General features: G+C 37.0%; 3 protein-coding genes across 3 annotated transcripts; 2 read left to right on the plus strand and 1 right to left on the minus strand.

Moving 5' to 3' along the window:
- The first annotated feature begins 56 nt into the window (after positions 1-56).
- On the plus strand, positions 57-2,042 carry LOC113712420 (allene oxide synthase-like). Its single transcript, XM_027235841.2, has one exon. The coding sequence runs from the start codon at positions 111-113 to the stop codon at positions 1,722-1,724; it is 1,614 nt and encodes a 537-aa protein (XP_027091642.1). The 5' UTR covers positions 57-110; the 3' UTR covers positions 1,725-2,042.
- A 6,375-nt stretch (positions 2,043-8,417) lies between these two features.
- On the plus strand, positions 8,418-10,616 carry LOC113712820 (allene oxide synthase 1, chloroplastic). The gene has a single exon (XM_027236415.2). It carries the CDS (start codon positions 8,670-8,672, stop codon positions 10,236-10,238), a length of 1,569 nt encoding a protein of 522 aa, XP_027092216.1. The 5' UTR covers positions 8,418-8,669; the 3' UTR covers positions 10,239-10,616.
- A 5,255-nt stretch (positions 10,617-15,871) lies between these two features.
- On the minus strand, positions 15,872-20,154 carry LOC113710859 (wall-associated receptor kinase-like 14). The gene is made up of 3 exons (XM_027233910.2): positions 19,050-20,154; positions 17,314-17,391; positions 15,872-17,201 (listed from the first exon to the last, which is right to left on the minus strand). The coding sequence occupies exons 1-3, from the start codon at positions 19,780-19,782 to the stop codon at positions 15,934-15,936; spliced, it is 2,079 nt and encodes a 692-aa protein (XP_027089711.1). The 5' UTR covers positions 19,783-20,154; the 3' UTR covers positions 15,872-15,933.
- Positions 20,155-24,044: the final 3,890 nt, after the last annotated feature.

Consider the following 24,044-nt stretch of genomic DNA (forward strand, 5'->3'; position numbering starts at 1 on the left):
TACCCAGCGATTACAACGTACCTGTCTAGTATCTACTCCTGCGAGGCCAATCTAGCGGCAGCTAGCTCTGGCCTCTGTGTGTGTATAAAAGGAGCCATTCTACACAAATTATGCGCAGCAATCCATTACTCGCCAAGTACATTCTCCACTACTCCCTCCACACCCACCTCCCCCAAAAAAAGCTTCATTTCTGGTTAGCTTTCCAGGGTAAACAAAACATGGCCGCACTTTCCTCCACAGGTTTGCTCCAACCTCCATCAGAAACAACGTCACCACAGCAGCAGGAGGCGACTCCTGTGTCACCCCAGCCAAAAACCACAGCCCCGCTGCCACTTCGGGAAATCCCCGGTAGCTACGGGCTTCCTTTCATAGGACCAATCAAAGACAGACTGGACTACTTTTACAACCAAGGAGAAGTCCAATTCTTCAGCACCCGGGCGCAAAAGTATAAATCCACCGTATTCAGATCCAACATGCCCCCTGGTCCTTTCATTTCTTCCAATTCAAAAGTTATCGTCATGCTTGATGGAAACAGCTTCCCTGTCCTCTTCGACATTTCTAAAGTCGAAAAGAAAAACCTCTTCACTGGGACTTACATGCCCTCCACTAAACTCACCGGCGGATACCGTATCCTCTCCTATCTTGATCCGTCCGAGCCAAAACACACCAAGCTTAAAAACCTCCTGTTTTTCCTCCTCTCCAACCGCAAAGACCATGTCATCCCCGAGTTCCATAAAAGCTACACTGAACTGTTTGACAGCATAGACAAGGAAATTGCCGCTAAAGGCAGGGTCACGTTTGATCAAGACGGAGCAGCTTTTCGCTTCTTAGGTCGAGCCTACTACGGCGCCGACCCGGCAGACTCCAGTCTCGGCCAAGACGGGCCTACGTTGATCAACAAATGGGTCCTTTTCTCTCTTCATCCCATTGCCTCACTCGGGCTGCCTAAGTTTATTGAAGACCCTTTACTACACACCTTCCCCTTCCCACCCTGTTTTGTGCAAAAAGATTACCGAAAACTCTACGATTTTATCAACGCGAACTCCACGTTCGTCCTGGACGAAGCTGAGAGAAATGGAATCCCACGTGATGAAGCGGCCCATAACCTCGTATTTGCTACGTGCTTCAATACCTTCGGGGGCATCAAAGTCCTCTTCCCCAACCTGATGAAATGGATCGGCCAAGCTGGAGTCGAACTCCACAAAAAATTAGTCCAAGAAATTCGATCAGCTATTGAGTCAGCCGGTGGCACTCTTACAACGCAAGCCCTCGAGAACATGCCTCTGACGAAGTCGGTTGTCTACGAGACTCTCAGGATCGAACCTCCGGTGCCTTACCAGTACGGGAAGGCTAAGATTGATTTGACTATTGAGTCCCACGATGCCAGGTTTGAGGTAAAGAAGGGGGAGATGTTATTCGGATACCAACCCTTTGCGACCAGGGATCCAGAGATTTTTGAGAGGCCCGAGGAGTTTGTGCCGGACAGGTTCGTGGGTGGAGGGGAGGAGTTGCTGAAGTATGTTTTGTGGTCTAACGGCCCTGAAACGGAGAGTCCCACTGTCAACAACAAACAGTGCCCTGGGAAGGATTTTATCGGGTTCATTTCGAGGTTGTTCGTGGTGGAGATTTTCCGCCGTTACGACACTTTCGAAATTGAGGTTGTGAAGGTTACGGCGCTGGGTTCTACTATTGACATTACCTCTTTAACGGAGGCAAGCTCCTGAGCATAGAACATGAGGAACTGGGGGCAGCATACACCATCATTCCAATGGAATTTCATGGTGGCCAAATAAAATAGGAAACACATCATGGAGATGCAAATATTTGTGTTCTGCAGTCTTCGATGCCCTCTTACAGCATTAAGAAAAGAGTACCAAGTTCAAATAATATTCTAGAGCGTTCAAGAGCAGCATATGCATCTGTATTTGGTTGCAAGCTAAATTTTGACTTTATTTGTATTAGCTGTTTTGTTTTTTGAGTTGTTTTTAAAATATTTTATTATAACAATGTAATGTATTACTCTAAATATTTTTAGTTGTGTATTTTGGGGTGCTTTGGAAAATGTATTTTGAAGTATTTTCTAAGTTTAAAATATTAATGGGATATTTCTAAAAATTTTAAAAATTTGACCGCCGTCATCACTCACCACCCCTTCTCCTCCCTTCTTCCTCCTTTTCCTTCCTCCCTTTCCCTTTTCCCCTCTCGCAACCCTCTTTCGCAACCTTTCTCCCCATATTCTAGACGTAGCCCATAACCAAAAAATTGTTGCCGGCCAAAGATCTTATAGCCATTCTGGTTTCATTTTGGTTGGCCAAAGATTTGCTCATCATGGCCAGGAACAATTTTTTGGTCATGGGTGGCAACCAGAAAGGGGGAGAGGGATTGCGGAAGAGGGGCGGAGAGGATGGAGGAAAGGAAGGGAAAAAAGAAATAGGGAGGAGGAAGAAAGGGTTGAGGGAGGGGAAGGGAAGAGGGAGAAAGAAGAAGAAGGGAGAGGTGGTGTGTGGTGGTAGGGGGTGGTGGGTGAAAGAAAATAGAAGGGATAGGTTATTTGTAATTATGTGTATTTGAAAATTTTGAAGTGTTTTAACAGTTTTCTACAACATACGTATACTTGCAAAGTTGAATAAATTGAATTCACTTACCTCCTTGCCCTTCTTCGGGAAAAGTCCAACTCTTGCGAACATATTTTAAAAGGAGAGGGCGCATTTGGGATCCTCGGTAACATGTTTTTTATGCCAATTCAATGCCATCAATAGTGTTGCGTCAAGTGTCTTGTTATTAATTACACTTTAATTTTTTAATAATTCAACTTGGCTTGATTTAACATAAATATAAATAATAACATGACACTTGGCGCAATACTATTGATGGTATTGAATTGGCATAGAAAACATGTTATCGAGGATTCCAAGTGGGACGAGAGGGCGGGCATTTTGTCCGCCCAAACGGGGAAAGTTTCGAGGTGTGCGCTGTAAGTCTCACAAATTTTGTTTTTTAAAATATATAAAAAATAAATTATACAATAATATTATAAAATGACAATCAAATGTGTGTGTGTCTATAAATATATATATATATTAAAAAAAATTAAGAAAATTACAAAATATTATTATTATCTAACAAGTAAAATCACAACATAACTCTAACTCATACATTAGTCATCTAAAATCATGTTAATAAAAAATAGTTATATTTTGGGATCAAAGAAAAGGAAAAAATAGGAAACAAAGTCATGGATGCTTTTATTTTGTATATTTTAAAACCATTTCCAAAAAAAAAAAAGTGAAATCATTCTTTAAAATTATTAAACAATAATAATGACAGCAAATGAAGATAAAGAAGGTAAAATAGTAAAATCAAAATTTAATATAATAAAAAAAAGAAATAATACAAAAACGTCCCGATCGCACGGAGGAACACCCAACAACACTTGCGCCCCCGTTCAAACGCCTTGGGGCTTGTCTCGCCCGGAGATTCAGCACAAAAACACCTTTTAAATATATCTTGGTTTCGGCAACCCAGCAGCCCAAGTCCCAAGATGTACAACGTGAATCTAACTTCACAAAGCTTCACTCGCACTTTGCTGAAACCAGCTAAGGCCTACATTCATTGTTTATTTACTTTTTTTTTCCTCATGTTATGAAAGCGTGTTTGAGTAGAGTATTATTTAAAATAATTAATGTAGTAATTTTTATACTGTGATATATTATATGTAAGATAAAAAAAAAGATAATTAAAAATATAAAAAGATAAGTTAAAAAATATATTTATAACGTGAGCGAAATATTATTTAGAATAACTGAGCTATCCAAACACACAAAAACGAGTTTGTTTGGATAGGAGTTTATTTAAGAAAAAAGAAAAAGAAAAACTCTACTTCCTCACTTAAAAGGGAAAAGGCAATAAAGAAAACTCTACCAAAGTGTTTTATCAGTTATTTTTCTTTAATTTTGGAATTTTGGAGCGTAATTTTCTTTTTTGTTTTTTGTTCGGAGAATCAGCAAGCATGTGAAGGGCAAAGGAAAATCTTCACTAACGATCATGTGAGCCTGCAAATAGCAAGACGACAAGATCCTATACTTTTTGCGAAACTGGGGGCGACCTCTACATCTTACAATGACAAGACACACGACTTCTAATTCTACTATTACTAGCATTATTATGGGATTTGATCCCATGTGGCCAACTTTAGACTTGCCAGTAAAACTAGCCAATAAACAAATGACATCTGGCCAACGAATAAAACTAACCAAATCAATTATAACTTGGTTTATATCTCTACAATTTTCATGTAACTTTACTCACATAAGTATTAAGAAAGTAAATGTTTCGCGCTCAACAAATCTAAATTGACACATTTTAAAACAAAAAAAAAATCTAAATTAATACTTGTCACGAAAAGACATATAATATTTTCCTGCTGCACTCTTTTAAAGAGTTGAATGTATGTTGGTACATTGTGCAATGCTGCCTCTACTACTCACTCCACACTTACGCTCCAAGTCTCAGGTTAGAAGTAGTTTAAAGGTTATAAACTCAAAAGTCAAAGCATGGGGATATTTCTCTTCATTCGACCTTGAATTATGCGGATCACAACTAACTAGCTGGGATTCCTAATATTTCGTACATATTGAATTATTGATTGTTCGCTTAAAGAAGAAAGAGCGAAAAATAGATGTTGAAATTTAAAATATTTATATTAAAAAAAATGTTGAAGGCTGTTTTGGGAGAGGAATGTTGGGTTGGGTGGTACGGGGAAGAGAATGTAAGTAATAGGTTTTGGGTTCGAGTCCTCTCGCGCGTACATAAAAAAAAAAAAAAAAAAAAAAGGTTGAAGGCTGTTTCGTCGTTCGTTGAGTATACAGATCATTTAGTCGGCCCATTTAATTGGCCGCCTTATTTCTATTCCTTGCAGTATGTAGGCCTGCACATATTATGTGGCCCAGGCCCCGTGAGTTGTATAGATGATCACATCTAATTTCTTTCTTAGAAATTATTTAAGCCGTCGAACAACTCACGGGTCATAAACTTTTTTTCTCTTAATCTAAACTAGAATTTTGCCTGTGCTTTAGTACAGTCTATTTTTATTTATTGTGAAATTATACAAATATAAATAATTTTAATATGAAAATTAAACAACATTCCTATGTGTTCATTCATATTAACTTTAAAAAATTAATGTAATCTAAATGTTCAATTATTTACTAATTTTTAAAAATTTGTTTACATATTTTCATTATAATCTGATAGTATATATCAAATAATGTATCCCATATCAAAAACTTGGTAGATAATCTTTTCTTTATAAATATTATTTTAGATAATTTAAATTTTTATAATGACAATAAATCTGGAACTATATATTTATATTTAATTAAGTAGAAAAGATCTAGCAATCTGTTTTTTTTCATCAATAAATATTTAGTTTCCAACAATTGTTAATTCTTTTTTTTGCATTAAATTAATTTAAAATCAAGGGAAGAGATGATGAACAATTTGAATACTAATCAACGATATGGTGATGAAATGAAGTAATTTATGGAATATGTAAAATTTTGATAATTATAATTTGAAAAATGTTTTACTATAGTTCTATGTAATAATTTGATAGATATAATTGAGATAAGACTGGTTATTTTTTAAAGTTATTTTAGATATTATTCAGATAAAATTAGTTATTTTTTAATTTGTTTTAAAATTAGGGATAAATTTTTAAACATATAATATAATATTCAATATGGGTAGAATCCAAAGGACTCATAACTCGTTAATTCTCTCCAATTAGGCATGCCACATAGGAGTAAGAAACAATCTAATTAAAATAGGTAATTTCATATGTGTGTGTGTATATATATATTCTCACTATTTACCCTAATAAGAGTATAAGTAAACTTCCTCACTTAAAGGGAAAAAAAGACAAAAACTAAAAGGTCTACCAAGTGTTGTAAAAGTATTTTTCTTTCTCCTTTTCAATTTTCATGTCATCCTTTCTTACTTTTTTATTTATTGTTTTTGTCCTTGCACTCACAGTTGCACTCTTAGTTGATAACCCCCGTTCAAATTTGTCCACTAATTTTGAATGGGTCTAAATGAATATCCAATTAAACCTATTTAATTGGTGGATAGTGGATTGAGGTGAGTCACCCATTTATACCTATTTAAAGACAACTATACATTTAAACTCAACTATTAGTGAATATTTAGCAAATAAATTTGAATTTTTTATCAATCTAATAACAATAAAATACCATTATTTATTCTCAAATAACATGTTAACATTTTTTTTTTTAAAAAAAAGTAGAATTGTAAGTAAATGGATAATTGGAAATACCCATACCCATACCCATTTATTAAATGAGTATAAATGCCGGTGCCCATTTATTTAATTGGATATAAATGAATTGATACAATTATATCCATTATCCAATTATGACCGGTCCAAATCACCCAGTTTTATACCTCTAGTCTACAACACTCTTGTGAACCTCTTAATTGAGCTGCTATGTATCCTCAACCAAACTCAAATATGGTCTAAAATCTACCATCAAGAATTAAGAAAAACACAAATAAAACAAAGCTAGCCATATCACCATTTCAAACAAAGCTAGTTGGAGGTTTATATTGATGGTCGGCTTTAATTTTGATCTCCCAGTTGCAGGCCTATCAACAGATCGGATACAGGCCGGAATCATATATTTCCTATTCAAGCGGGTTTTTTTTTTGGGGTTAGAATAAACAGGTATGATCCAGATCCGAGCTGTGGGATTATTTCTCATCTGGTACCCAAAAAAAAACCTAACAAACAAATCTGGGCAGGGTTCAAGTCCAAACCCGAACCATTGACTGTCCTACCCGGTTGCCCTCATCTGAAACAAGGCAACTCATCTTCCATCAATCGTTCGACACAATTGACGCGACAATATTTTAAGTATCCTTGTAAATAGGAGTAGTAAATGGAACAGATCGCACGTGCTAAGATGTGCTCATTTCCCAGAAACAGCAGAGACATGTGCATTTCCCAGAAATCGAACCTTTTATTATTATTATTTTGTTTTCGTGTTTTCTCGTTTTGTAAGTTAAAAACCGCCTCAGTTACGCACAAAATCCACGTGCATTTTGGTAAATTTAAGGGACCAACAAATTATTCAGGAACGCGTAATGGCCATACTATAGTTCTCTTTTTGTTTTCATCGGGCTACCAAACTAACCACTCAAGTGCGTTTGGTCTTTTTTGCACGCATTAGAATTTATGATGAGAAATTGAAGGCAGTAATGGGATTCTCGGTGACATATTTTCTATGTCAATCCAATATCATCTATAGTATTGTGTCAAATGTCCTGTTATTATTTACACTTTAATTTTCAAATAATTCAACTTGGTTTGGTTTAACACAAGTGTAAATAATAATATGACACTTTGCGCAATACTATAGGTGACATTGAATTGACATAGAAAATATGTCACCGAGAATCACAAGTGATAAAATCTCTGTCTAGTGGCAAACTTGATAACATAGACAGAGGTCCTTTTAGATATATAATATTCTTTTAAGGTAGAAAATAGGCAGAAGTATTCTCGCACAATAAAAAAATTATGCCGCCATGCATCAGTGATGAATGACAAGGAAGGCACAAAAAAGGAAGCGAAAGCACTAATCAAGGTCCCACGAAGCAGATCGCCTTTTCTAATTTTTTGTTTCTTCCCCTCCTCGTTTAACAAACGTGGTGAAATTATTATTATAGAAAGCAGAAAAAGGAGCCCGTCATCATGTTCCCTTGGATTCTGAAAATATATAAGAAATCTGAGACTGGTGCGCGCAATTTGAGGTGTACAATTGGCCGGTAGTGGGAAGCCGGGGAAGCAAAGCCTGCAGCATAAACCACCACTCCATTATGATTATACTATGCATCACCGTCCTGGCCGCCGGAGGAATAAGCTACTGCGGCTCATGGGCTGTTGTTGTTGACTGTTGAACCATCGAAGAAGCCGTATTATGCTTTGACCTTTCTTTCCTTCAATTGATTCAATCCGTCCATACTTCAAAACAACTCTTTCTTACCCTGTCTGGGAGGAACAAGAATTGAGAAAAATTTCAAGATAATAGATTATTTTGAATAATCACAGTTGCCCCTCTTTAATTGTCATCAAATATGCTTTTTAACTCCTAAAATAAAATACTCTACTAGTAGTAGTGTGTCTTCAACTTTCAGCTTCGGGAAGCATCTAAACAAAGGAGAGCAGGTCCAATCCAAGGACTAAGCGGCGAAAGGGACTGAATTGCCGAAAGAAAGCATGGCACTGCAATTAGTATCGTGTGGAACAGTCACCACCACTAGGCACTAATTATGTCAGTTGAGCATACTCGTCAAACCACATATGGCACGAGCCTAAATAGTTGCGAATACTCCATCATTTACACAAGCATTATTATTCACTCTCTGTCGTCACGAGCACAGCCTTCAGTAGTAGTAATAGTGTATATATATATACTTCCCATGATTTAGACGTTCAAAAGGCAAGGTTCATTCTCAACATTGCCGCTCCCACCACTGGCCCAAATTCCGCTCCTCCTCCACTTCCATCTCTCCAATTCACACTCCCAAATTCCATTACTAGTCACTCTTTGAGTTATTAGTTTTCTTCTGGGAGAAAAAGGAAAAAAAAAATGGCCTTATCCTCCCCAGTTCTCACCCCTTTTCATCTCCAACTTCCAGCACATAGATCATCAAAGCCCTTCACCCGAAACCTCATTGTCCACCCGATCAGAGCTTCCGTATCAGAAAGACCGTCATCAATTTCCCCACCACCTCCGCAACCCCAGCCCGCAAAGCTGCCAATCAGAAAAATCCCAGGTGACTATGGGCTTCCCTTGATTGGACCCTTCAAGGACAGACTCGACTACTTCTACAACCAAGGCAAGGACGAATACTTCAAGTCCCGGGTCCAGAAGTACCGGTCCACGGTTTTCAAAACCAACATGCCGCCCGGTCCTTTCATTTCTTCCAACCCGAACGTCATCGTTTTGCTCGACGGCAAGAGCTTCCCCGTCCTCTTCGACGTCTCCAAAGTCGAGAAGAAGGACCTCTTCACCGGCACTTTCATGCCTTCCACTGAACTCACCGGCGGCTACCGCGTCCTCTCCTACCTTGATCCATCCGAGCCCAACCACGCCAAGCTTAAGAAGCTCATGTTCTTCCACCTCTCCTCCCGCCGGGACCACGTCATCCCCGAGTTCCAGAAGAGCTACACCGAGCTATTCGACGGCCTCGAGGAGGAACTCGCCACCAATGGCACAGCCAAATTCAATGAAGCCAACGATCAAGCGGCTTTCAACTTCCTTGCTCGATCCCTCTACGGCGCAAACCCTGCCGACTCACAACTCGGCCGTGACGGCCCTAAACTCGTCGGAAAATGGGTGGTTTTCCAGATTCATCCCGTCCTAAAGCTCGGCCTACCCAACGTCCTCGAAGACCTGTTGATCCACACCTTCCCTTTACCCCCAGCTCTGGTGAAAAAAGAGTACCAGTTGCTCTACGATTTCTTCCGCGCCAACTCCACCTCCGTCCTCGACGAGGCCGAGAGAAACGGAATCTCCCGCGAGGAAGCTTGCCACAACCTCATATTCGCCACCTGCTTCAATTCCTTCGGCGGAATGAAACTTTTCTTCACCAACATGCTCAAATGGATCGGACGGGCTGGAGTCAAGCTCCACACCCAATTAGCCCAAGAAATTCGGTCAGCTCTAAAATCATCGGACGGCAGAGTTACAATGAGAGCCATCGAAAACATGCCTTTGACAAAATCAGTCGTCTACGAAGCCCTGAGGATTGAACCTCCCGTGCCGGCCCAATACGGGAGGGCCAAGACCAATTTTACTATCGAGTCCCATGATTCGGCGTTCGAGGTCAAAGCAGGAGAAATGTTGTTTGGATACCAACCGTTCGCGACTAGGGATCCCAAGATTTTCGAGAGGTCCGAGGAATTTGTGGCGGACAGGTTCGTGGGTGAAAAGGGGGAGAAGTTATTGAAGCATGTTTTGTGGTCTAACGGACCTGAAACGGAAAGTCCTGACGTTAATAATAAACAGTGCGCTGGGAAGGATTTTGTGGTGCTGGTGTCGAGGTTGCTGCTAGTGGAGTTCTTCCGCCGTTACGATTCGTTTGAGATCGAGGTCGGTACGTCGCCGTTAGGTGCTGCTGTGACTGTTACGTCTTTGAAAAGAGCTAGCCTTTGAAAAAAAAAGGGTGGCGGGGGGAGGAGGGTGAGGATGATGATTTTGACTAAAACGAAGGGTGAAAAGTCAACGGTCAACCTCGGCCTCTCCGGTCTTGTAATACGTACATGCTGACATGTCACCCTGCCTTCAGCAACCATTATATATGTATATGTCTTTTATTATGATTATTTTTTTTTACATTTTTAGGTATAGTGCTTGTGGGCCCTTTTTTGCAAAACGAGAAAAAGTTTAATGGGGCCAAGTACGATAACATATTTGGATGTGCATCAAGAATTTTTTATTATTGGTATAGATGTGTATGTAAATCCAAAATAATTTCTAGAGTATAGTAGCAGTATTAGTTGACTTTCAATACAGAGATGATTTTTCTTTTTCTGTTTTCTTTTTGGGGATTTTGTGACTTAAAAATAAAGTTGTATGTGCCATTTTCGACCTCTCTTTTATTTATCGGCTGTTTTGACAAATTTTTGGATCCCGTTTGGATGGCTATCTTTTGAAATTTAAAAAAAAAAATGTGCTGCAGCAATTTGAAATATTTGAAATAAAATAGTTATTAAAAAATGTGTTCATGAAAACGTAAAATTTTTTGGAGGAAAATGACTTTCCAAACAAGGTAGAAGTTAGGATTAACTACATTTTGTACCTCTAAATTTGTATTATTTTCTGGTTTTGCACTCTGTATTTTAATTTTGAAGATTTTATACCCTAAATTTTAATTATGAATATTTTGCATTCTAAACTTTCAAAATTTTTCCTTTGGAACCCAATCAACAATAACTTTTTGTAAAATTAATGAGATAAAGAATAGTGAAAATTAATAATAATATACCAGTTTTTTCCAACTGTGATCCTTTAACTTTGTTTGATCAAGTTTTGCACTTCTTCATTAATTTATATGGTCTCAATCACTAATATTGTTAGTGAAATTAATGACATAAAATATGATGCAAAAGAATGACAATTTATTATTTTCTTTTTGTCATAATAGCTTGCCAGCTTTTGATTACTTTCGGCACATTGTTATTGATTTGTGTGGTCATTTATATAAATCAATGACCATGTATTGTTTTATTTTTGTTACAATAGCTTGCTACCTTTTGATTATTTTCGGCACATTGCCATTGATTTGGATGGTTTCAATCACTAATATTGTTAGTGAAATTAATTAAATAAAAGATAGTGCAAATTAATTACAATGTATTGTTTTATTTTTGTTACGATAACCTGCTATCTTTAAACAACTTTCTGCATATTATTATTGATTTGTGGGGTCCTCTGTGCAATTAATTTTGCTAAAATTGTTATTCGATGAGTTTAAATGGAAAAAACTTGAAAATTTAAGGTATAAAATGTCCAAAACTGAAAGTTTAGAGTGCAAAGCTTTAAATTAAGAATTTAGGGTGTAAAATGTTCAAAATTGAAATTTAAGGTACAAAGTATGAAAGTGATATAAGTTTGGAGGTGCAAAATGGGGTTAATCCGTAGATGTTAAGAAATGCATAAATGGTATTTGATTATTTGAGGTCAAAAGTCTTCTGAGTGTTAGAAAATTTTCTCCCATTCTAAGGTTACGGTAAGCATGAGTTGTAATTTTTGAACATATTAAGGGTTGAATTCACACTTTTGTATCCTAAATTTAGGTTTTGTACGAATTTTATTGCTAATATGCAAGTGATTAATACTCCAAGATTTGCATTTAGAATTCAGGGTGCGGATTTAATACAATTTTTTCTCAGTACTCCTTTCAGGCCATATGTTCCTAAGAGTTTGTTTTTTTTTTTTTAACTATATGTTCTTAAGAAATTAGAACAAAATATAGGGTTTGTTTGGATTGTGAATTATTTGAGATATTTTTACTGTAGTACTTTTTGTGATGTGATGTATGTGAGATAAAAAGGTAATTGGAAAGATAAAAAGATGCGTTGGAAATTGTAATGATGATGTAAGCAGATATAATTTGGCAAATAATTCACAATCCACGAAATGTATTCATTAGCGGAGCAATAGACTTTTTGAAAGTTTAGGATGTGTATGAATTGCATTTTTCGTCATTTTTTATGGAAAATGCCTTGTTTGGATTGCTGTTTTCCGTCAAAAAATTATATTGTTTTTCGTGATCACATTTCCCTATTACGTTTTTCCCTCACATACATCAAATCGCTATAGTAATTTTTCTATAAAAAATCATGAAAAATGCAATCCAAACACAATCTTATTGTAACGATTTGATATATGTGAAAAAAAAAGTGATAGAAAAATGTGATTACAAAAAACGATAATATTTTTCGATGGAAATAAGCAATCCAAACACACCCTTATAGTTTGGTCTAATGCGGTTATAAAAAAAACTACTATCAGAATTCAAGGCTTATTATTGATGATATGAGCTTTGAAACCCCCCAAAAAAAATATAAAAAATGTAGGAAAGCGACATTTTGCAGGTGACATGTCTTTTCATCTTTGAGGTTTTTTCTGCTACATTGTGTTGCCAATCGCCATTAAATTATACTACATCCAGCCTGAGAAGTGGAAGCCAGCTCAAGGGAGCAATAGATCTTCTGTACACCTTTTTCAATTTGTTTTCATGACATCCAGTAGACGGCAACAGGCACTAGCCATTATTACCAATATAAATAGGGTGGTCAGTTAACTACGTCCATCACTCCGCTTTCTTCATCAAACAACAAACATAGGAAGGCAGCCCTTCCTGGGTAGCTCAGCGGGTGACCACATGCGGTAGTATCCCGTAGGTAGTATCCCGTAGGTCATCGATTCGAGTCTCAGTAATAAAAATGGGGTAACCTAACAACTCGAATAAGGGTTGGGGCCTGGAGTGGGCCAGGTCCTTTTCTTTTGACAAAAAAAAAAAAAAAACAAACATAGGAAGGCCTTGAAAGAAAATTAATTATTGCCACATTAACGCGTGAAGTTGTCTTTGATCAGGGCACGCATGTTCTGAGACGGAAAAGTCCACTGCTGAGATGGGGAAATTGGGGATGGTCCTTCGTTTATCTTCTTGGTCCTACAAAATTAGTGCCAGTCGCCTTGAAGTTGCTTGCTTGCGTGCATGCCTTGAATTGAAGTGATGCAGACAAACTACTACAGTTACCTTCTTCCAAAACAAGATAACTGGATTGTTAATTCCCGACGGAAAACACTGCAGAGGTGCTTGCTTTGGCGTTTCAGAATTAGTAAACGTCCTCTTTATTTCTTGATGTAGTTTACTTTACCACAAGTTAATGCAACTGATGCATTGACCAATATGAAATGCGTATCTACCACAAGTTCTTGGACGAGCAGGAAAAACGTTGAAAGTAGTACAAATTTGTAAAATGAAATGAAGCCAACTAAAAATTATGCTGGCCACTAGCAAGCGCACTGTTTTGGATAGAGGGAATTGGAGTAATTTAATTTTTATTGCTTGGATTGATTTTCGAGGAGGGAAAGAGAGGGAGAGGATGTAGTTGTTTTGTTGAGTTATGGTTGGACGGAAATAGAGCAAAATGAAATTAAATTTATTGAAATAATTTAAAATTTTTTTAAAAGACCAATTTCTCCCTATCTTTTCCAATAAATAAACATTTGATCTTTTCTTTTCATTTCTTTTCCTTCCTCAATTTAAACAAAAACCCGGTATTTCCTTTCTTTTCCTTCCATATTTAATTCAAACAAGATGAATGTAAATCACTTTCCTTTACTCTCCTTTCTTTTCTTTTTCATTGGCATCCTTTCCTTTCCTACAATCCAAGTGGTGCCTTTATAATATGGAGCAAGGAATGGAGAGGGCTTCCCCCTTCGTCCCTAAGTTAACTTGTTTGATTTGCGTCTTATTTATACCTTATTTATATATACTGATTTACTTGCTTCATCAATATTTTTTTTAATCATCTTTTTATCTCACATACATCGTATTAAAAAAGCGATCCAGTATTTTTTTAAAAAAAATTATCCCAAATAATCTCCTATCCAAACACTCTTTCTAATAACAAATAATCTCCTATCCCAAACAATCTCCTCATTTGACACTCTTTCTAATAACAAACTTCTCCTCATTTTGGCACTCTTTCTGAGAATCTTAATTGCTCTAGCCCAGACCAGAAAGCTCATACTCGCAGCACCGTAGATAGAATTTCTCCTCATTTGGCCCAAAAGTGCATTTGGTCTTATTTACGGGTCAAGGAGAAACTGATTTTTTATAGTAAATTATATATATATTGTTAGTGTATATACTATTATCATTAAATTTATGACACATATATAACAATTAAATTTTAAATTTAAATTTTATATAAATATCATTCATTCAAAGTGATAGTGTACAGAAGATTAATACTTTTTTTTTATGCTTTTCTACTAGTAAAGTTTAATCAATGAATAGTTTCTCAACCATTTCCGAAAAAGATAGCCTACCATACCAAAGGGAGAATTACATCACCTGGAAAAATATCCCTAACCAAGTCAATCATGGGGGAATGGCATGTTGCAGTTTCTACGAAGATTTCAACCACTAGGATTAAATTGTCTAATTTCGCGTGTTTGTACATATTGAACAAAACTAATATTAGAATTAGAGCATCCACAATGCTATTACACTTTGTGGAGTGTAATCCACATGCTACGTCAGCATTCCACTTTCTCCTCTTTCATTACACTTTCACTCACAATGGATTACACTCCACAAGGTGTAATAGCATGGGTCCACAATTAATCAAATATTTATTTTAATAATGCATAACTCATATCCCATAAATAAATAAAGTAATTTTTAAAACTAATTTTGTTATTTTTAAAAAATAAAGTACTAACTTTCGTTAAATTTTGTACATTTTGAATTTTTTTATTTTCTAAAAATGATATTATTAATTTTTAAGTTTGAATAATATATCTTTTTCTATGTTTCAAAAATAATATATTGTTATTTTTTTAAAAATAATTATGTAGGAAATTAAACAAATATTTGATACTTCAAATGCGAAGATATCATAATAATCCATGCTTAATTAATAATTCGGAATGTAATTAGTTGAACTCCATAACATAATATTACATAAATTAAATCAAATAAAATACAAATAATAACAAAATAAATACTAGTTTTCATTGTCATTGCCTTTGAATAGTTCGAAATGCTGGAATTTTACCATTGCCATAGACCCACATTTTGAGAATTACACGCATCACATGTGTGATGCGTGTAATCTCCATGACACGGCTCCATGCTCCAACGGGGAGCCGTGTCATGGAGTGGTGTAATGGGGGTGTATTACACCCCCATTGGAGCTGCCCTTAGTAGCTTTGTACGTGTGTACAATATCTGTACACTAAACGTAAGGTAATGTGCAAAACATGGCACCTCCAGTCCACATCTTTTTAAGATTCCTACTACCAAAGAAAATATGTGGCCTCAAAATTCTGAAAAAGTCTTCCCAGCTTTCAGAGCTTAACAATTCTTCATCATGGATCACTTCTGTGACCCACCGGACACACACAACACACACACACAGTATATTTATGAATTTTTTTTTTCTTCCTCATTCATAACATTGATTCGTTATATCACCCTATGGGATTGTGATCTTTTTCCAATTTTGATGTGATGGTCTCCCATTAGTACCTCTAAATAATTGGTGTTTAAGAAAAATGAAGACTACAAATAAAACCCAAAAGGAAGCATTTTTTACAGTTTGTATCACTAAGGAATTACATGACTGAGCAAACTATTCGACGATGGTGAACTTTGTTCGCTTGGCCAGGGATGCTGTACAGAAACTGGGGAATAATCCCTTTCCATGGAATTCAATTTCCCCGTAACAGATACAATAGTTCTGGCGATTTCTGCCCTCTGTACGGTCAGATTTAGTGGTTTCTCACAAGCAGAAGATGATGAAGAACAAGATGACACCTCTGCTGAAGCTGGAAGACCTGTGGTGTTCTCTTCAAAATTTGCCCATTTACTAAGCCTAATTTGTTCTAATTCAATGGCCACTTCCATCATTGATGGCCTCATATCCCTGTGAAAAGCAAGACACCTGAATGCCAATTCTGCCACTTTATGTGTCGATGAAATGGTCCAAGGATCCTTATGTGGCTCAAGAAATGGATCAATTATTTCGTGTAGACATCCTTTTCCTATCCTGTCAACAGCAAGATTTGCCAAGTTTATTTCGTTCTGTGGACGATTAAAGTCCACTGCCTTCAATCCTGTTATGATCTCGAGAAGAACTACTCCAAAACTGTAGACGTCACTTTTATCGGATAAATGGAAGTGCTGATGATATTGAGGATCAAGATATCCAGGAGTTCCTTGGGGTGCAGTTGAAATGTGGGATGATTCTACCATCCCGAGTCTTGAAAGGCCAAAGTCTGCAACTTTTGACTTGTAATTGTAATCCAGTAGTATGTTACTGGACTTTATGTCCCTGTGATAAATGGGAGGGTGAACTGCATTGTGGAGATAAGCTATAGCCTGAGCAGTTTCAGCTGCAATCGTTATTCGAACAGCCCAGGGTAGTCCATTCCCTTTTTCTCTTTGCAAATGCTGAGACAGAGTTCCATTGGGCATGAACTCGTAAACTAGAATCTGTTCTCCTTTTTCTATGGAGCAGCCTAAGAGGCGAACAAGATTCGGATGGCTGACAGTGGAAATAAGTTTGATCTCATTTAGTACTTGTTCAGTGCTCTCAGTATCTCTATGCCTGATCCTCTTGATTGCCACCCATTCATCATTGTGCAGCTTTCCTGAATACACTGTTCCATATGCACCCGTTCCTAGTCTTCTTTTCTCTGAGAATGACTCGGTGGCTTTCTCCACTTCTTTGTAATGATACACAGGAATAGTGATTCCGGTAGCTCTACACAATTCCCGCTTAGTTTTATTTCTGGTTTTTAGCCTCGAACGCCGTCGAACGAAGCAGCATACTAGGCCAATACTAACCATTAAAGCAGCACCAGCAATAACACCTGAAATTAACAGTAGGCTTGGCTCATTTTAATACTATAACAAATTAAATTTTCTACGGAAGTTTCTCAACCCCTTGTCTGTTCAGAGAATTTTTTTTTTCTTTTTATTTACCTCCGACTAGAACGCCAACTCTTGTTGTTCCTCCACACTGGCCTGAAAGGTACTTAGCCGGGTTGCATCTTGTGGAGTCTGTTAATATAAGAAAACCCTGGAAACAATTAATTTATGAATAAAATAAAGAACAACTCCTCACACAATGAAGTCCAATATCCAACAGTCTTGCGGCCGCTTGAGGGGTTATGGGCAGAAACAAACTTGTTAGTCGTTTTTTTTTCCCTAACGACAACAATTTTGTTAGTCGATTACTGATGGTATATTTTCTGGAATGAAACTGTACACATTATTGACAACCAAAATGCTGTGAAACTCCAATACAGTTTCCCAGGTACACGCTCGTTCTCATATTCTTGATTACGTTGGTGTATACATATGTGCCTGTGATCCAAAAGTTACTTCCAAAAGAAAAAAAGGAATTTGGCTTGCTTTGGCTGATTGGCTCAAAACAAATTATTAAACTTGATACAACAAGAAGTTCAAATAGTTCCCAGGGTCAAATCAAATGATAAGAAGCACTGCAGAATTCTCATTTAGTGAAAATTGTTACGTATTTAACTATTATGGCTATATGGCTTGTGATTGTGCAGTTCCAAGGAGAATCCTATGTCAAAGGAAGTAGGTGAGCAATCCGTCTCAATTGAAGGTTAATGATTAATCCGCAGTTTTGGCTTACTCAGACTATATTTAACTGTTTAAGGAATTGTTGGATACCAATACCATAGAGTGGTGGAATAGGTTGACTCGACTCATTTCTTAGCGTGTATAGAGAGAAGTGCTGCTGCCAGTGCCAGCTGCATTAACAGATAACAATGACCATAATTATCATTATTTGGTCCTACAAGTACTTCGATGGAACATGATTATGATCCTGTCTTGAACAGCCCTTGATTACCTTGGAGTAAGGATACAAGGCAATGCTCAACCATCATTCCTTCAAGTGCTGGGGAGACATTTTGATTCTTGCCCACAACCTAAAACAGTTAGTGGTTGTATATGCATTTATTTTGCTGCAATAACAAGACAACCCTAGTTTCTCTATGCTGGTCAATGCATAAGATAGGAGTGCAGGTTTTCAAAAACATTTCGGGTTTAAACTTTAAAATATGTTGCCTCCACATTAGACCCGCTCCTATGAGCTTTTGCCTTGTACTAAAATCAACCAGCAATAAATCATCCTTTGAAATTGTCCTCCTATCATTTCAGCATGCACACTTTCTCTGGACGCTGGACCCGTTATTTCTTTTGTAATGATAGTCAGTAAGATAAGGGAATCCTGACTCATCTTGCATTTAGATTGACGACTCAATTTGGTCAAGGATGCAGGAAGGCCAAAAAAAAAAAACATGGAAGTTTATATTATAATTATACACAAAAGGACCTAGTGAATTTAGCTTACGATCTAATTTCAAATTTAATGTTTGTCTGACACGCAAAATGAAAATTAGTTTCTTATACAATCTAATTTTGCAGTTACATGGAAAAAAATTAAGCTAGACATGTAATTGGAGTTCATAATTAGCCATCATGGACTCTTCACGGTGACACAGGGATCAAATTTTAGCAAATAGAAGGAAAAAACGCAACAGATAAGCATCAACTGAATTGAGGCAAATTATTAATATTCTTGTTTAATCAATTGTCCATTAGAAAAGTTTCCCTTTTGGAAATCAGAACAGGAGGAAGTTGGCCCTGAAGAAAAAGAAAGCCAGCAGAAGTTTGAAAAAACATACCTCTCCGGCAGCCAACGCCGGCTATGTAGCCATCTCCGACGTAGCCGTCTAAGCATTGGCACCGATAGCCCGGCTTCTCATCCGTAGGAGACCATATTTTTGTACAATTGGCATGCATAGAGCAGTGGCAGTGCCCCTGAAGCCACCAACCCAACTGGACCAACTGAACTGTGAGCGAGACGGATGATGAATTAGTGCCATAAGATTCGATTGAAATCGCAGAAAACAGCGAGGAACACCGATTTTTCACCAAGCTATTGTAGTTCATAAAAAGGCTTTGCTTGCTGGGCTCAGAGTAACAGCTCAAATTACTACTGTTTTGAGCACCGCAATCAAGCAGCTCGAAATGAGTTAGGACCATGGTGGTTGGAATCACACAAGTTGGAACTGGAGCAGTGCAGTTTTCCATCAGAATTCCGTTATGCGAAGTCGGGGCGTAGTTAGGACCGAAGAGATCGTCGATGGCAGACATGGATCGCCCACATTGAGCCTGAAGATTGACCATTATGCTCTCCTGACTTATGTCCAGGATAGGAAGGTCATGGATGGCCATCGTACCATTTGAGGTGCAGTTTAATTGGATTTGGCAGCCTGAGGAGAATCCGAAGGGGAAGGGAATATGGTTATATGAAACTGCCCCGCACGACTTTTGGCAAATTGCTGATGCATTTCCGAGTGATGAAAGGCGATACAGGACATACGAGATGATGCTCAGAAATGGTAGTATTACCATGTTCTTGCAAATTGATGAAATAGTGCTTATTCAGTACTGACTATAGCACATATGCACTAGAGGGATGGATTCTTGTGTTTCATGGAATAAGGGGACAAGGGAATTCTTGCGATATCAGGAAAGAATCAGTTAAGGTGTGAAAGTTTTGTCTCTTTTCGTTTGAGTCGTGTAAAATAAATGCAGATTTTGGTTGATAGAGGAAGGATGATTAGAGGAAGAGATGGGGTGAGAGAGGCTCCAACTGTAATGTGGGGTTCTAGATTAGATGGGAAGATAACAAGGTGAAGGGGAAGTAAATTAAAAAAAATTAACATGATGATGATGCTACTAATTTGTCAATTTGAGGGTGACTTTTGCTCTCTCCACATCTTTATGTATCTTCGTTGAGACTACGGATCATATTGACACCCAATAAATGTTTTGGATTCTTTGACTAAAATAGCTTCCATATTTGAACTAACTAGAAAGGATGATGAGAGAAGCAAAGAGAAAATTTTTTTTTTCATAAGGAAACAAGCAAAGAGATTTTACGTGAGAAGAACGACCGCAATTTCTTAAGTTCTAATTATTGACTGGGAAGTCTTTGATTTAGGTGCCTCTTTGGTCGCCCTTGTAGTACATTAGTCCACGTTAACAAAGCTAGGATTTTAGATTATCTACCCACCTGAAAATTAAAAAGAAAACACACCCCACAAAAGGAAAAAAAAAAGAAGTAGCTATTATTTAGATAATCGAAAATAAATTCAGCTAGGATACACATTCTTTTTCTTTTTTTTTTTTTAAATTGAATTTTCTTTTGTTTCTTTTAAGCTAAGATTACATTGTGTGGCAATAGGAAGAGTCAAACATTCAACTTCAATGTGGGGATAGATTTGTTAGACCTTAAAATGAGCCATTATATATGCCTTGCCATGCACTAGAGTCTCCTAACATTTATCATGACAGGAAAATTCCTGGTAATAACCGTGTATTTGGATTCCTCATTTCTGAGTTCTCATCAAGCAAGTCAAAAAAGGGTGAAGCCGTGGATTCCCATTCCCTCTCCTCCCTTCCTAGTCAACAATTCAAGTCGTCGTGGTGGGTGTAATTGTTGGTCCACCTCCTCTCCAAGAATGCCAGTCACAAAATCTCTGGGATCGTCGTCACAGTTCAAACCCCCACCTCAGATCACAAAAATTTTTAATGCATGCAGGCCGATTTCAATTTGCAATACACTGCACGGCATTGTAGCATCTATTGCTTCTGTGGTGCGCCCAAATTGAGGTTCTCCTTTTAACACTTTGCACAATCAATGCCCATGATATACTATACTACTGTATGACCTTTGCTGAACTGAATATATATATATATATATATATATATATATATATATATATATATATATATATATATATATATATAGTTATTTTTACAATTTCATTCTATTAAATTTCAAAGTGTGCATAACAGAGAGTGATGAGTCGTAGAACAAGAACACAAGTTAGGTGACTAACATCTATAGGTTACTGATAATATTTTTGTGCAAGAAAATTGTACATTTGTTGTGAAATTAATATTAGTATTTCAAACAAATTGAAAAACAAGGAATTACTCTCGCTTCATATATAATACTTATGTAATTACAATCGGATCCTAACTCACCGAAAAGGCTATATTTTTGTATAGCAGTTAAACTTGAAATGCTTCTTTATATTTACCATTTGCTTTAAGTTAAAAAAAAAAAAAAGACCCACTCTATTTTTCCATAATCCAGTGTGTCAGATTTCCTTTTCAACAATTACATTTTTAGAGTGTAAAGCCAAATTAATCATATTAAAGTGGGGCACATTACCTTAAAGTCTTAAAGAAACAAAATTGGTGTCGTAAAAAATGTTGCACACTTGGTTAAAAAAAGCAGTAACATATAATAATTCCTTCCGGTGCACTCATCCAGGATGATAGGCTACTTACTACAGTATTAATTTCAGGTTTACTAGCTATAGAAGAAGAGCCCACAATGATCCGACAACGTTTAGTTGATTAATATATATATATATATATATGCTAGGCCCTCGTTTTGCTGATCTTTCTTGGTGCTGGCTTTTGTGTGGACTTTTCTTATGGCCTGAAGTGATGTTCACAGTAATTTGGTTGAAAATGCTATTAAAATGGCATCTCCTGTTCTTTAATCCCTCAATTTGTCTCACAGTATTAGACAGATCCAGTGTCTTAAGGCAGAGAATTCTAAACATTTCACCATCAGAAACGGTGTAGATGAAGCTTAATTCTCATAATTAGTAATTATGATGAGGTTCGAATATTCAAAGCCAAACATCGGGGAGGGAAGGTTGCTGGTGGTCCTGGACTCACGGGTTAGAGAATTTCTTTTATCAGTTTGTCCTTGATGTAATAATGAGATCATATCAGCAAAATAATTGATTCAGAAATGGATCAAGAACATGCGTTGAAATTGGTTATATCAATTATTTCTTGAGTTTCTCTTCTATATAATCTTCTTGATGGTAAGTATTGCAATACATACTGTATAGTATTTCTGGTGCAGAAATATTATGCCATCAATCTTTTGGTGCAAAAACATATTCGGTTATAAAACATGAATACCTAACTGGGGTAGGTGGGAAAAAAAAGGGTAGTATGAGAAGATTATGTGCGAAACATGGAAGTCGGTCATAAAAGAAGGTATAAAAATGTATTTAGTACGTATGCATATACATCTTAGGATGATAAAGCAAAAAACTTTTCACCATAAAGATTTCTAGGATAGCGTTGAGAAGGGAAAAAAAAATTCTCAGGGATACCTCAGCATGGGAGTACGTTGAGAATTTAGCTGGTTAGAAATTTTCAAGATAAGAGAAAGGCAGAGACGCATAAAGAAAGGAAGATGCATCCTTCATCCCTTTTCGTCATCGAGAGTAATTAGACGAAAGTTAAAAGTTAATATACACAAATACAGCATTGCCAGAATTCTGTTTTCTGGAGACTGGAATCCTAGGATTCCGTCTGTCTTCTGGGTTTGGAAAAGTGTGGATTTTCAAGAACGAGAATCTTATGATATGTTGGGAATCTCTTATGATAATCATCCAAGCTTGAAACGTATCTTAATGCCTGAAATTTGGATAGGGTGGCCCTTACGCAAGGATTATGTTGCTCCCAATTTTTATGAAATACAAGATGCTCATTGAAGGATGAGAAGCTAATTTCGTCTTATACAATTTCACATATTCAAGGATTATACCTAGATTGGCCAGAATAATGGAAGTCTCCTTTCTCCTGCACACTTTCAAGCTTACGACACTGTCTGAGAACCTGTTGGTTTGGTTCTCATATACTATCATCATTTAACCATATTTCATGTTTCGGTCACAATATATATATATATTTTTCCCATTCTTCCGGATCGTCAACAACTAACTTATTTCTACTCCTATTCTGTTATTAAAAAAAAAAAAGAAAAAAGGGAAGGGCCCGAATGGATCACTAGGGCTTAGAGGGAATGAACCATCTCCAAAGTGTACGAGCACAATACTGCAGCCCTTAGATTTGTTTTTCTAGATAAATTTTAATGAAGACGGAGGGTAAGGACTTAGAACTTCTAACCTTAGACCCGAGAGGGACAAAAAGGCCATCTTAAGGGTCACTTTTTCCTTGATTAGTCAAATTTTTAGTCAAAGTTGCCGTGTTTTGTTCCCTCTCCAAATTTTTTTTTTTTTTAATTCGGTGCGAGATTATTAAAAGAAAATAAAGACAAGCGCGCTTATTTTGTTCACGGATCTAACCTCATCAGCAAGCAGAGGAAGAAAAAGAAAATTCTTTTGTTAATAGATGCAAAATATTGGCTTGTTCTTAGAAAATCAGTTGCAAAACTGGACACAAGTTCTTTGAGTATGCACCATTCAGACAGAATTAATGAGGATTGAAACGGTTGTTCAAGAAAGGTTTTCGTCATCTAAACTATATTTTGGTATTCTTTTTTTTTTTTTTTTTTGTCGACACAGGGGTGTCCGGATCAATCCTTACGGGGCCCGATTAATTCCCTGCGGCCCGGATCCAGCGCCCCAATCCGACCCTAGCACGTTAATTGCGTGGAGGAATCCAGCAGAGCGGAGGCTCGAATTCGGGACCTATTGGTCCCTGTGGGCGGTGGCTACCGCTGGACCATTCACGCGGGAGTTATATTTTGGTATTCAGTACACTCTTTTTCCTCATTCTACATTTTGACCGTGTCTAAGTGCCTGCTGTGGAATATTTCATGATTGGAGACA

This window comes from Coffea arabica, chromosome 10e (assembly GCF_036785885.1).
Source record: "Coffea arabica cultivar ET-39 chromosome 10e, Coffea Arabica ET-39 HiFi, whole genome shotgun sequence".
NCBI classification, from domain to species: domain Eukaryota; kingdom Viridiplantae; phylum Streptophyta; class Magnoliopsida; order Gentianales; family Rubiaceae; genus Coffea; species Coffea arabica.

Coding starts and splice junctions, on each gene's coding strand:
- LOC113712820 (XM_027236415.2), top strand. CDS start 8,670: ATGGCCTTATCCTCCCCAGTTCTCACCCCTTTTCATCTCCAACTTCCA.
- LOC113712420 (XM_027235841.2), top strand. CDS start 111: ATGCGCAGCAATCCATTACTCGCCAAGTACATTCTCCACTACTCCCTC.
- LOC113710859 (XM_027233910.2), bottom strand. CDS start 19,782: ATGGTAATACTACCATTTCTGAGCATCATCTCGTATGTCCTGTATCGC. Junction 17,392..19,049: donor CGGCGTTGGCTGCCGGAGAG/GTATGTTTTTTC, acceptor TTATATTAACAG/ACTCCACAAGATGCAACCCG. Junction 17,202..17,313: donor AGTTGGCGTTCTAGTCGGAG/GTAAATAAAAAG, acceptor TGTTAATTTCAG/GTGTTATTGCTGGTGCTGCT.